At 44.9% G+C, this 13,741-nt stretch overlaps 1 protein-coding gene across 2 annotated transcripts in view; it reads left to right on the plus strand.

The window, feature by feature from the left end:
- Positions 1–5,866: 5,866 nt before the first annotated feature.
- Positions 5,867–13,741, plus strand: part of ERAP1 (endoplasmic reticulum aminopeptidase 1) — a 32,446-nt gene continuing 24,571 nt past the window's right edge. The window contains exons 1-3 of one of the 2 annotated variants that reach the window (XM_060009117.1): positions 5,868–6,048; positions 9,599–9,751; positions 11,586–12,126. In XM_060009117.1, coding sequence (XP_059865100.1) covers positions 9,700–9,751; positions 11,586–12,126 — 593 coding nt within the window. In that variant the 5' untranslated portion in view covers positions 5,868–6,048; positions 9,599–9,699. Of the gene's footprint in view, positions 6,049–9,598; positions 9,752–11,585; positions 12,127–13,741 lie in introns of both variants that reach the window. The other variant, XM_060009118.1, reaches the window with a different exon arrangement.

Genomic DNA, 13,741 nt, shown 5'->3' on the forward strand with positions numbered 1-13,741 from the left:
TATTGTTGGATTCGATTTGCTAGCATGTTGTTGAGGAATTTTGCATCTATGTTCATCAGTAATATTGGCCTATAATTTTCTCTTTTTTTGGTGGTATCTTTGTCTGGTTTTGGTATTAGGGTGATGGTGGCCTCATAGAATGAGTTTGGGAGTGTTCCTTCCTCTGTGATTTTTTGGAATAGTTTCAGAAGGATAGGTGTTAACTCTTCTCTAAATATTTGTTAGAACTCGCCTGTGAAGCCATCTGGTCCTGGACTTTTTTTTTTTTTTTAAATTAAGCATATTCTATTTTATTTGCCATATTTAGGTCACAATTTCCTTTTATACAATATATGTAGATTTTTCTTTTTTTTTTGAGCACCATTACAGACTCATGGATTTTCACAGATGCAACTCATTTCAATTAGCCATAATTATCTTTTTTTTTTTGAAAGTTCAAATTGAGGTAAGTTAACCAGGACTAACTTTAAGTTGGCTCCATTGTCCTTTCAACATTGCAGTGACTATTGAAAAACATCCTTGCTTTCCTTTTTTTTTTTTAAATTTTATTTATTTATTTATTTTTGGCTGTGTTGGGTCTTTGTTTCTGTGTGTGGGCTTTCTTTAGTTGCGGCGAGCATGGGCCTCTCACTGTCGTGGCCTCTCTTGTTGCGGAGCACAATCTCCAGACGCGCAGGCTCAGTAGTTGTGGCTCATGGGCCTAGTTGCTCTGCGGCATGTGGGATCTTCCCAGACCAGGGCTCGAACCCGTGTCCCCTGCATTGGCAGGCAGATTCTCAACCACTGCACTACTAGGAAAGCCCTGGTCCTGGACTTTTGTTTGTTGGGAGTTTTTAAATCACACTTTCAATTTCAGTACTTGTGATCAGTATGTTCATATTTTCTAGTTCTTCCTGGTTCAGACTTGGGATATTGTACCTTTCTCAGAATTTGTCCATTTCTTCTACGTTTTCCATTTTAGCATATAGTTGCTTGTAGTAGTCTCTTATGATCCTTCGTATTTCTGTGGTGTCCACTGTAAATTCTCCTTTTTCATTTCTAATTTTATTGCTTGAGCCCTCTCTTCTTTTGTTTTTTCTTGATGTGTCTGGCTAAAGGTTTATCAATTTTGTTTATCTTTTCAAAGAATCAGTTTTTAGTTTCATTGATCTTTTCTATGGTTTTCTTTGTCTCTATTTCATTTATTTCTGCTCTGACCTTTATGATTTCTTTCCTTCTACTAACTTTGGGTTTTGTTTGTTCTTCTTTCTCCAGGTGCTTTAGGTGTAAGGTTAGGTTGTTTATTTGATATTTTTCTTGTTTCCTGAGGTAAGATTGTATTGCTATAAACTTCCCTCTTAGAACTGCTTTTGCTGCTTCCCTTAGGTTTTGGATCCTTGTGCTTTCATTTCCATTTGTCTCTAGGTACTTTTTGATTTGCTCTTGGATTTCTTCACTGATCCATTGGTTGTTTAGTAACATATTGTTTAGCTTCCACGTGTTTGTGTTTTTTACAGTTTTTTTCTTGTAATTGATTTCTAATCTCATAGTGTGGTTGGAAAAGACGCTTGATATGATTTCAGTTTTCTTAAATTTACTGAGGCTCACTTTGTGGCCCAGCATGTGATCAATCCTGGAAAATGTTCCATGTGCACTTGAGAAGAATGTGTATTCTGCTTTTGGATGGAATGTGCAGTTGCTGTGGCAGAGGGAGCTATAAACAACATCAAACCTAAATACCAGGTTTCCTGAACCAAGATTTGCTTTAATGTCAGATTAACAATATCTGGCAAGCTCCAACATCTCAAATAACTTAACAGCAGGCATAGGTCTGGATTTTAAAGAAATTGGCATGATTCATTTAGATGTATTTGTGGGATTGCTTTGAAACAACAGAGCCTTACTGATTGTGATATTTTACATTTTAATGGAATTCATGGATTTCTCTTGTGTGTCATAGATAATTTTTATATAACTAAGTAATGATTTTCCAGTAGATAAATTGGCAACAAACAAAAACATATAATTCTCGGAAGAGGAAATAAAAAGTAAAAACATCTAATTAACATATGTTCAGTGTAGTGTTCAATCTCATAGTAATGAAAGAAATGCAAATTTTAAAAACATGCATTATGGTGATTTACCTCCTAGTTGAAATGAGCAAAGGGAAAAGCCATAGGAATATAGAACGTGGGCTGAAGAGTAGTGAGGGGGACCTCCTGCTTACTGAGGAGGGACAGAAGAGGGGTGTGGTCCTTGGGTTCCATCAGGCTGTGAGAACCGGGGGCATGCTCAGGTTTCCCTCTGTGGCAGGAGTAGGTCAAATAGATGTCTGAGGAGGGGGGAAATGGGAAACAAGTCATCAGTCCTCAAGTCACCCAGAAAGTTCTTCAGGACCTAGCAGTCCTAGGCAGTCTGACAGCAGTTTTGGTCACTCTCATTGTTCCTACAGAAGCTGGCATCCATCACTCCCTCTCTAGTGCTCTGTCATAGCGGCGACTCAGGACTCTTTCTGAAGCTTGACAAACTGGCTGAATCAAGAAAGGAATTCGTTGCTTCTCTTGACTGGAAGGTCCAAGGGTAGGGCTTGCTCAGGACAGCTGGGGCTGACAGCCTCAATGGGGTTATTTTCTCTGTCTGTTTCTCTCTGTCAATTCTACTTTACTTTGAATTGGCTTCACTTTAGAGCAAGCTGTCTCCACGTGGTGGGCCCTGCCTTGTAGGTCACTCACCATCTCAAATCCTTATAGAAAAATGGAACTAGAAGCCACCTACACAAGTGCACTCTGAGGGTCCAATGAGATAGAGTATATGTAAGTGCTTTCAAACCACAATGTTTCAGAGGTTTATTTGTTCTTATGGGGTCAGTGGCCTGCTTTGAAGCAGTGTTTCTTTTAACTTGGCATCTATACCTTCTTCCTTGTTTCTGATGTTCAATAAAATGGTATAGATTTTGTTGAGTAGGCCTGGCTTGCAGTTTGGCATGTAGGAAAAAAAAGTATCATCCTCTTTATCAAGAATGAAGGACATTGCTATTCTTTTTTTTTTTTTTTTTTTTTTCTTTTTTAAGGTGGTGTTTAAAAAAATTAAGTTCTGGGGCCATAGGCGCCTGTGGAGGTGCCTCAGGGACCCACAGTGTGTGGGTGGGGGAGGTGTGGGAATGGGGTTGAGAGACAGCTGGCAGGGACTAAATGGGTGGGTTTGTCAGAACAGCCCTGGTTTGTCTGTTTTCTACATCATGATTCCGGGTAAGATTTTACATCAAGAAGAAGAGTGGTGATATAGTTAAAATGGCAGCAACTTTGGCGGCAAAAGAGAAGAAATGAGCCAAATGCTGACATCAATTGACAAAAGCTAATGAAGACAGAACTGATGCAATTACTTAAAGCAAAACTGAACACCACTTGATCAAAATCTGGAATCCAATCTGAAAAAAAAGAAATTGATTAGTAATAAGCCAAGGTTGTACCCATCACAATGGCGAAAGCCTGAGGTCGACTCCCTCCTCCTCCCACCTTCCATCTGAGACTAAGGACACTGAGAAGCTTTTGAAATGCATAGGCCCAACTGACCCTCTTACACTGTGTGGAGGACAGTATTAGTGTTTACCAACCTCTCCCTGCATTTGCAGAAGACCCTGTAGCTAGTTCTGGGCAATGAAATGTGAGTGGAAGGGATGCGTATTATTCAGCGCTGAGGTGGGAAAAGCCCATGATTCTCTGGGCTTCCTCTTCCTTGCCATGGTATGAAGAAGGCCAAAAGCTTCAGATGGAGGCACCTACAAGATGACGATCCTCTGTCACACTGAGCCCCGATGGGCTGTGCAGGGCAGAGGACCCTGCCTACAGACAATGGCTGTGTACCATGAGTGAGAAATAAAGCTTTGTGTCCTTAAACTACTGATGTCTTAGTTACAGCAGCGTAAGCGAATGTCCACTAGGAGGAAATGTGGAGGCTCCAGGAAGGTTTTTCAGTGTGGGAAATTCCTAGAGGCTGCCTGGAAGAGAGCAAAGCTAGAAGTGCCAAGTGAAGTTGGGGGCTAGGTGAGGAGGGAGAGGAAGTAAGTAACAGCTAGCTGAGGAAGCTGTGTGAGTCAGTGGAAAAAACATGCACTTTGGAGTCAAACTGACCCCCCCAGGGCTCACATTTAGGTTTCACTTCTTATTTTCTCTTCGAGCAAGTAGACAGCCTCTCTTACTTTTCTCATTTATGAAGCATAATACCTACATTACATGACTGCTGAAAGATTAAATTATACATACATATACACACAAACGCACATGACTAGCATCTAGCACAGTATCTAACAGTTGGTAAGTAATCCATAAACCAGGATGCCCTTTCTTTCTGTCTGCTTCCCTCTAGTACCATTTCTAAGCTTGGTAGCTGCTAAGTTTTGATCTCACAGACTCTACAAGTGGGACTCCTTCAAGTTTAAAGTCCTCACTCCAAGGCCTGCATCCCACAGATCCCTGCTAGAGCTTTGAAACTACAAGGAAATACTGCCAAATCCTGTCTTTAATTGCTTTATTTGTAGTGCCCTTGGACTCTGAAGAGGGACTCTTGGCCATTGTAAATGAGTCTAAAGTCTGGGCGAGTCTGGCTCCCGTCTGTCTTCCCAGGTATCTGTAAAGGCATTCCCCTCTTCCTGCCTTCTCACTTGTCACTTATAGCAGCCTCCAGCCTGTTTGGTGCCTTCACTTGCATCCTGACCGTCAAGAAATATTTTTAAAAGAAACTGAACTTATTAGAAACTGAAGGGAAAGCATCATATCCCAAAATATAAATATGAAAACAAAGAAATGCATGAGTTTACTGGACAGGAAGCTCTCACTGACACCCAGAGGCCTTGGAGGCTATAGCTGTCCACTGACACCCCTGCAAACATGCAGAGATTTCAAACGCAGAAACTACCTGATCCCAAAGTTGGTTTCTTGTTGAATTTTAGTGAAAAATCTTCCCTTGGTTCCACTCTGGTTGGGCTTGGGGACAGGGTGTTAATTGTATGTTACAAAATATCCTTGACTGGAGAGAATATGCAGAACAAAATATTATGTTTTTCAAAAGGAGGCATAAGACTGAGGGGGAAAAAGCTGAGAAATACTGTTCTAGCGACTTGGAAACCCAGGTTCTCAAAGGCAAGGCAGCAGAGAAAGAAGTGAGAGGAGAAAGCCCGAGTATAGTGAGGAAAAATCCCAGAGGGGCCGGGGCAGCCTTTCGTGAGTGTGAATATTTGAGTTTTCTTGGCTTGTTACCTCATTTACCCTGAACTGTTTAAAGATGGGCTTTCTGAGACATTTCATCCAGTCTGAATGTTTTAAGGGGAGCAAAGGTCATTTGATTTGAAAAAGCAGGGAGGGAGAGTTTTTAATGTGGGGAGCAGCAAACCCTTGGGGTCCAAGGGCCCCTTGGTATTGGTGGGGCAGTTCCGGGCCTCTGTTTCCCTTTCTTCCTCTTCGGTGTCTCCAGCCGAACCCCTCTACCGGTGAAAGCCCGGACAGTTCAGCATTTTGCAGAAACCAAGAACTGCTCTGGGTTCCTGTTTTATTCTGAGGCGGGCCCGAGGGCTCTCAGCCCATTTGCGGAGGTGAGATGATGGACACCCCTTGCGTCCAAGGGGCTTTGAGCTGGCTCAGGCTGGGATAGAGGGGAGCTCCGGTCCACCGAAGAGCCCTCTAAGAGCCCCGGCCCAATTCTTAAGCCCCAAACCTCCGCTGCACCAAAGGCTAATCAATGAAAAACCAAACGAAACCAAAACTCCAGAGACACACGCAGGGGAAATGTTCTGCATTCCTAAAGGAGTGCTCCGCCCCGCCTGGGCCCCCAGCAGTGCAACCCTGCGGCTTCCCTTGCTGCCGCACTGTTTTGTGAACTCCTGTTTTGGGAACAGCGATGTCTGCTCGTCCCCACTTCCGGGCTTTCCCTTCCCCAGCTACCGCCTCGGCCTGGGGCGCCCCTGCGCCTGCCGAGGCTCGACCCCGCGCTTCTGCGTGCAGCTCCGGCTCCACTTTCACTTTCGGTCCCGGGGCGGCCAAGGCAGGCAGCAGCGGTGTGGTCCCCGAGCCCCAGGTACAGCGCTACCGTCCCCAGTGCGCCCCGCGGGGAGGGGGCTGCGTGGTTGGGGAAGGACGGGGCCCAGGCATCCCCCCTATGCTGGGGAGGCCTGGGGTCCAGGGCGCGGGGAGGAAGAGAACCAGGGGGCTGCGAAGTGGGGCTGGGGGGAGTCGTGGGGCTGGGGATCATGTCCGTGGGGAGGGCGGCGGGGTTGGCGCGGGCCCAGTCCTGCTCGCGTCCTTGTCCCTCTTTTCCACTGGGAGATGGACAAGGGCGCAGGGCTGGTGCGTCCGCTCCATGCGCTCCCCGGGCTGTGCCACTTCCCGGCCGGCAGGTGGGAGCCTCCTTCTGCGCTCCTCCTGGAGGCTGGGTTCCTGCCCGCCCCGTCCACCGGACTGCCGAGTAGGGCCAAGTGAACTGGTGGGTGGATTGTGGGGTTAGGCCGAGGAGGGCGCCTTGCAGATAATAGTCAGAGAAACGTACGTGGCTTTGGTTACTTGCAGGCGCGGGGGTGTTCTGGGAACAAGAGTTAAGTGTCCTCAAGATCAGTTCTCTCCCTTCGTCTCCTGTACTTGTTGCTAGTAGTTGTCTGTCCTCCCTTCTCTTTGGCTCAGCCTGGGTTTATCCAGTTAAAACACTACTGTTTGAGCAAATGAAAATTCCCCCTCTGGGTGTCTTACACGCCTGGTGGGCCTGCAAGTTAATTTCATGAGGAAGGAGACGTGCAGACACTTCCTTACCTTTTTCATGGAGGGTCTTTGTGAGGCCAGGTTCAGAAAGAAATGCTCTGTTTTCTACTGAATCCCCAGAGTGTTTGCTCTCAATTCGGGATGTGGTCGACAACTGAAAAAAAAAAAAACCCAAAACTTAAAAAAATTGGCCAGGGTTGTCTCTTTTTCCACGGAGTTGGAATTGTACTGATATGTAGCACATTTTCAGGTGGGCCTAAATAGATAAATTCTAATACGTTAGAAAATTGAACTGATTAAACATTTTTATTATTTACCAGCAGTGACAAGCTGTTATCAATGCTTGTTAATTTCATCGTTCAGACCATTTTGGAAGAAGGTCCATGACCTCTTGGTGATGGATTTCACATTCCATAGTGTCCCAATGAAGGGAAGTATGAGATAGCCCAGGACCAGTTGCCCCTGACTTCCTGTGTAAGTGGGAAAAGTCAGAATCACCAAAGGCAGTAAGGTTCCTAAAGTATCTTGAACTCTTTCTGGCTGTGAAGTAAAGTTAGGTACTCTGTTACTGCTGCACTTTTATCCACAACATTGTGAAAGAAGCTTTAGTAAGATCAGATGCCAAAGGAAGATACTTTTGAAAACTTTAAAGGGGTACAGTCAAGTACAGGAAATTCCTTTAAAACCCTTATCTGTGTGCCCTCAATCTGTGTATATTTAACTGCCTTCTTGATAAATCCCCCTGGATATCTCATAGACAGCACAAATTAAACATATTAAAAAATGAACCCTTCATTCCCTCTTCTCCCTTTTCAATCTCTTCCACCTCTGGCCTTCTCCATTTCAATAAAGGGCACCTGTGACTACCCAGAAGTTCACTGTAGAAATCTGAGCCATCCTGATACATCCTGTCCTTTCCCTCACTCCCTACTACTAATCCATCCTAAATATAGATGTTGAATCCATCCATCTCTCTGTCTCCACCCCGCCCCCCCCCCCAATTCTTTCTGTTGACACCATCCGAGTATGAACCACTCTCTTATTTTGTCTACACTACTTTCTAAGTGGTCTCTTGGCCTTCACTCTTACTTCTTTCCAGTCTTCCACTCTCCACACAGCAACAAGGGTGATTTTCTTTAGGTGTGAACTGGATCCTAGCTAGATCTCCTAGCTCAAATCCCTGTGGTTTCTCATTGCCCTTAGGATAGGATCCAAATCCTTAAGAGGCCTAGAAGTGTGGTGGTCTGGCCCCTGCCCACCTCTCCAGGCGCATCTTCCTGCCACATGCCGGGCTTCAGCTTCACTGACTTTATAAATAACTAGCACTCTCTACTGCCCCTGAGCTTGCAAGTATGTGTGCCGTTCCCTCTGTTGGCAAAACTCTCCCTCTTTCCTCAGCTGACATGAATTTGTCCTTTAAATCTCAGCTAAACATCTCAGAGAGCCCCCAGTGTACATCAGTCCACCCTGTTACTCTCTTTCAGTATGTGTGTTGCTTTTTTCTTCATAGCTAAATCATGGTTGGTAACTATCTATGTTTGTATTTGTGTAAACTTGTTAAAAGTCACCCCACCCCCAGTATATGCTCTTTGAGGTCAGCGACCTGTGCTGTCTTGCACTGCCCCGCAAAACCCTCGCACATAATACACCCTCAATACATATCTGTGGAATGAGTAACTGAACATATTTTAACTTAATTTTCACAACAATCCTGTGAGAGAGGTGTTATCTCGTTTTACACACGAAGAAAATGGAACCAGGGTTCAACAACCTGCCCAAGGTCATAGTAGGTGTCAGAGCAAGAACTCAAAGCCAGATTTTCTTTTCTGACTGTAAACCTAATATATATATTGTGGATATAGCGATAATTACATATGTATGTATGAATTCCAACATTTATGCTGTCCATATCACGTGTTCCACTTTGGTTTCCTGGCCCTGCATCCTCTCTGAGACACAGCCATTATCTCTTTGGTTTCCTCCTCTCTTGGACCCAACACTGCAAGGCCTTTGCTGTGAGGTGCCACCGCCAACCCCTTCAGCAGCCCGTGGGCCTTGCTGTCAGCTCAGAACCAGTTGGAATTTTTAGATCTCTTCTTGGGCTGTTGGAGAACCCTTGAGGACTCCCAGAGCCCTTGCATGCCTGAACCTGCCACCTTCCCTGTGCTCTCTGCCATCTTGGGGCGCAGGCCACACCCACTAAGCTACTGTCATCAGAAGTTCCAAATGGAAGCACCACGCAAGTTCTTTTTACCTCTGGCCCCTCAACGTCAAGGGAGATCCATCATTCTGCCCTGGGATTCTGCCTGAGGAGGTAGGGGCAGGAACTCTTTACTATTTTGGTGTTTCAACTTTATTCTTCTCTTCCAAATCACTCCAGTCCTCCATGGCTGGAAGCATCCTTTAGTTGGTTCCTAGACAACAACAACAACAAAACCGAAGAAACACAAAAACAGAAACCCCTGTTCTTCCTGTTCACATTTCTTTTCTGTCTCATTTGGGTGGTGCCTTTTGAGCTGGGATTATGGTGTCTCCATTGTTGACTGTCTCTACGGTGCTTGCATCCCTTCTGTTTATTTAACCTGCAGATCTACTCCGTGGGGAAGCGAGAGGTCAGTACTTGTAGCTGTGTGCTTCGGAAGGGAGCAGAATGGAGAGTGAAGGGTGGGGATAGCACATCAGTCATTCCCCTGAAGTCGTGTTCCCCACATAGAGATCAAGGGATAAGACCATGGCTTGGCAAGGATTATCTAGGAGGTTCCTCAATCTCGCTCTTCAATAGAATTTCGGGGAAGTTTAAAAAAAATTATGATGCCCTGACCTAGGGATCCAGGCATCGGTCATTATTATTATTTTTTGTTTTGTTTTTTTTGCAGTACGCGGGCCTCTCACTGTTGTGGCCTCTCCCGTTGTGGAGCACAGGCTCCGGACGCACAGGCTCAGCGGCCACAGCTCACGGGCCCAGCCGTTCCGCGGCATGTGGGATCCTCCCGGACCGGGGCACGAACCCGTGTCCCCCGCATTGGCAGGTGAACTCTCAACCACTGCGCCACCAGGGAAGCCCCAGTCATTATTTTAAGAGCTTCCTAGATGACATTAATATGCAGCCAAAGTTGAGACCCACTAACATAGAGGAAGAATCCAGTGTACTACCATCATTTCAATAACCTGAGCTCACCTGACAGAAGCCGCTCCTGGCCAACTGCTATTAGAGAGGCAGCTTTGTCTAAGAGAGAGAAAAGTGTATGCTTGGTTCTCTGGGCATGGATTGCCAACTCCCTCAAAATCCGCATTTCTTTTATGTCCCATGGCCTTAATGAAGTGCAAAATATGGTCTGCATCATGCCTCCTGGTGTGCTTTGAGTGTAACCTTAGAGTCACCCCCCTCCTTGCCTTGTGAATAATTATTCTCCAGCAAGTTCTCCTGGGGTTTGCTTCTGTCCACATGGATTGCCCGAACAGCCCCGTCCTTTCTCCTTTTGTGCTGTAGCTACTGCTCTGGCTTGCTCCACCTGCAGTGCCTCTGATGCCCTCCCCTCACTTCCAAATCCGACCCCTCCTTCCAGACCACTCCCAATGCTGCTCTTGCATAAAGGCATCTCAGCATCACTCTGCAGCCAAAGTCACTCTCTCCATTTGGAAATACCATTCCATTCTCCCTCAGCACTCTTTTCTTCTTCTTCCTTTTTTTTTGGCCACACTATGCGGCATCTGGGATCTTAGTTCCCTGACCAGGGATCAAACCCATGCTCCCTGCAGTGGACACGTGGAGTCTTAACCACTGGACTGCCAGGGAAGTCCCTATTATTATTTTTAAAGCACTCCACGCTTTGTTGTGTTTTACTCTTTGTGTATATATGTTTTCTGCCCTTCCAGATTTTGAAGTCCTTGATTATGGGATTTGTGTCTTGTATCTTCTTATATCCCACACGGTACTCAGCACACAGCCTTGTAGGTAGCAGGCATGCAACACTTATTTGTTGGATAGAGTGTAAGAGAGAAACCAGGGGATTGTCACACACTATCATGAAAAGTCACTCTAAAGTCTTCCCTGGCTAAATAGATACTAAATCAGGTTTTGGCAGGACAGTTTGACAAAGATGCCAGTGTTATGAAGGCTTACTGTTACAAATACTTGCTTTTCCCCCCACACTTAGTACTGAGCATGTATGTTTCTTTCCTTTACTTCCTGTGTTTTAAGAACTCTCTGCGTTGTAAGCTTAGTGGGAAGCAAGGCCTGTCTCCCGTTGAGGAAGCTGTAAGCCCAGATTCTTGCTCTCTCCACCTCCCAGCCTGGTAGTGTGGACACCTCGCTTCTGCTGAAACAACAGAACGTTGCAGGGGCAGTGGAGACCTCACTCTACTGGTGGCCGCAGGGGTGTCCGAATCTAATCTCTAGGCAGTAGGGTGGCTCCTTCTAAGGTCCATTGTGGGTCGGGGGTGGTCACCTGATCAGGTGTTTCTCTGATGTGGTTCTGGCCGCCCATTTTTGCCTGTTTTATGAGCCTGGTTTCCCAAGTGACCTGGCAACCCTGTGACCCATTTAGTGAGCTACTCAGGATCCTCAGCCAGAGCTTGTTCTTCCTTTCAACAGAGAACCCTGACTGGTAAGAGTTAATTTAAACTTTGAATGCCAGATGATGCTTTACAGTAGGTGTTAATGATTGTTGCTGACCATAAACGTCTTTCTTCTTATGAATCATTAACGCAGGGAAGGTAATTTTACTTTCAGGAAAAGACCTAGTACTTTTGAAAGTTTGTATCTGTATCTGTTCATTCTGGACGGATACATTCTGAAATTATGCTGTCTTGATAATATTTTAGTGACTCTTTTTTTTTTCTTTTACACATTTGTGCCATTAGGCAGTTCAAGCAAGATGATACCTCTGTCTGTCAAACGGCCCCTTGTGACTGTGTCCCTTCTGCTTTCATCACTGTTGATGCTCTTAACTGTGGCAACTCCATCCTGGTGTCAGAGCAGTGAAACAACACCTCCAAAGGCTAGTAACAGGGCACCATTTCCTTGGAATAAAATGCGACTTCCTGAGCACATCATCCCACTTCATTACGATCTCATGATTCACGCCAACCTCACCACTCTGACTTTCGGGGGAACCACGGAAATAGAAATCACAGCCAGCAAGCCCACCAGTACCATCATCCTGCATAGTCACCACCTGCAAATATCTAAGGCCGCCCTGAGGAAGGGAGCTGGTGAGAGGCAGTCTGAAGAGCCGCTGAGAGTCCTGGAATACCCGCCTCAGGAGCAAATCGCACTCCTGGCTCCTGAGCCCCTGGTGGTCGGGCTCCCGTACACCATTGTCATTGACTATGCTGGCAATCTTTCTGAGAGTTTCCATGGATTTTATAAAAGCACCTACAGAACCAAGGAAGGGGAAGTGAGGTATTTTTTCGTCTCTCTCTCTTTTTTTTTTAAAGGTTCAAGTGCTACCCACACGAAATTTATTACTTCAGGTGGATTGTCTTTTAAAATTCCCTTATTGTTGAATTCTTTCTTTGGTTTTGTTTTGCATCTCTTTTTAGATATAAAAATGGCTCATAGTTTTTTCCCTGTTTTGGGGGATCTCCTTTTTCATTCTGTTTTAACCAGTTTTCTTTCCTCCAGCTCTATCAGAGGGAATACCTATTTGTTTATTTAATTAGATTTCTGGCATATAGTAAATATTTTAAATTCTCTTGGCCTATGTACTAGTTTCCAAGGGTTGCTTTAACAAAGCACGTAAACTGGGTGGCATAAAACGATAGAAGTTTTTTCTCTCACAGTTCTGGAGGCTGGAAGTCCAAAATCAGGGTGTCAGGAGGCCTATGCTCTAAGTCTCTGAGCCCCTCTTTGCCTCTTGCTAGCTTGTGGTGCCGTCAGTCTTTGACATTCCTTGGCTTTGCAGCTACATCAGTCCAGTCTCTGCCTGCCTGTCACATGGCCATTCTCCAAATTTCCCTCTTCTTATAAGGACACCGATTCTGTTGGATTAGGGCCCAACCTGATGGCCTCATCTGAACTTGATTACATCTGTAAAGACCCTATTTCTATATAAAGTTACACAGATATTAGGTAATAAGACTTTAATGTATCTTTTTAGGGGACACAATTCAACCCATACAGCCAATTAGAGGAAATATTAAGATTTTTGTCTCAGTTAAAACTTTTTTAGGGATCCTCTCCTGCCTTGCTTTAGTTGTGTTTTTTTTTGTTTGTTTGTTTGTTTTTGTTTTGCGGTACGCGGGCCTCTCACTGCTGTGGCGTCTCCCGTTGCAACGGAGCACAGGCTCCGGATGCGCAGACCCGGCGGCCATGGCCCACGGGCCCAGCCTCTCCGCGGCACGTGGGATCCTCCCGGACCGGGGCACAAACCCGCGTCCCCTGCATCGGCAGGCGGACTCCCAACCACTGCGCCACCAGGGAAGCCCTAGTTCTGTTTTTAATAAGATATTTTGGGAGATTTTATACTAAATTTTAAAATCAAATTTCATTTGTTAATAGATTATACTAACTTACTTTCGGATTTCATATTATTTTTTTGAGGTAAAAAAAGTCAGATACTACCAAAAAGATTTTTTTCAAAAGTAAAATGTACCCTCATTATAGCCTCTAGAGATAACTACTGCTTCTATTCCAGGGGAATAGCCTTTAGACTCTTTTCTGGATATACGTACACATTATTTTATGTAAATGGAGCCATGCTATATTTTCTGTTTCACGAGGGAGTTTTTTAATATGTTGAGGAGATGTATTTTACACGGATGACTATCCCTATACGTCATTTTAACGACTTTATTAAAATATATGTTTGTGTGTTGGTTTATTTAATCCCTGATGGATGGAAATTAGGTTGTTTCCAACTTTTTGGCCATCAGCAATAATTTGACAAGCATCTTCGTACATCATTTCTTCAGAATAAATGCCTAGAAGTAAAATTGCTAGGTCAAAGGGTCCATAAACTTTTGATATCCCTTGCCATATTCCTCACTAATACTGTGTATTGGCAATCCTCTTAAAG

The sequence above is a fragment of the Delphinus delphis genome, chromosome 3 (genome assembly GCF_949987515.2).
Source record: "Delphinus delphis chromosome 3, mDelDel1.2, whole genome shotgun sequence".
NCBI lineage: Eukaryota > Metazoa > Chordata > Mammalia > Artiodactyla > Delphinidae > Delphinus > Delphinus delphis.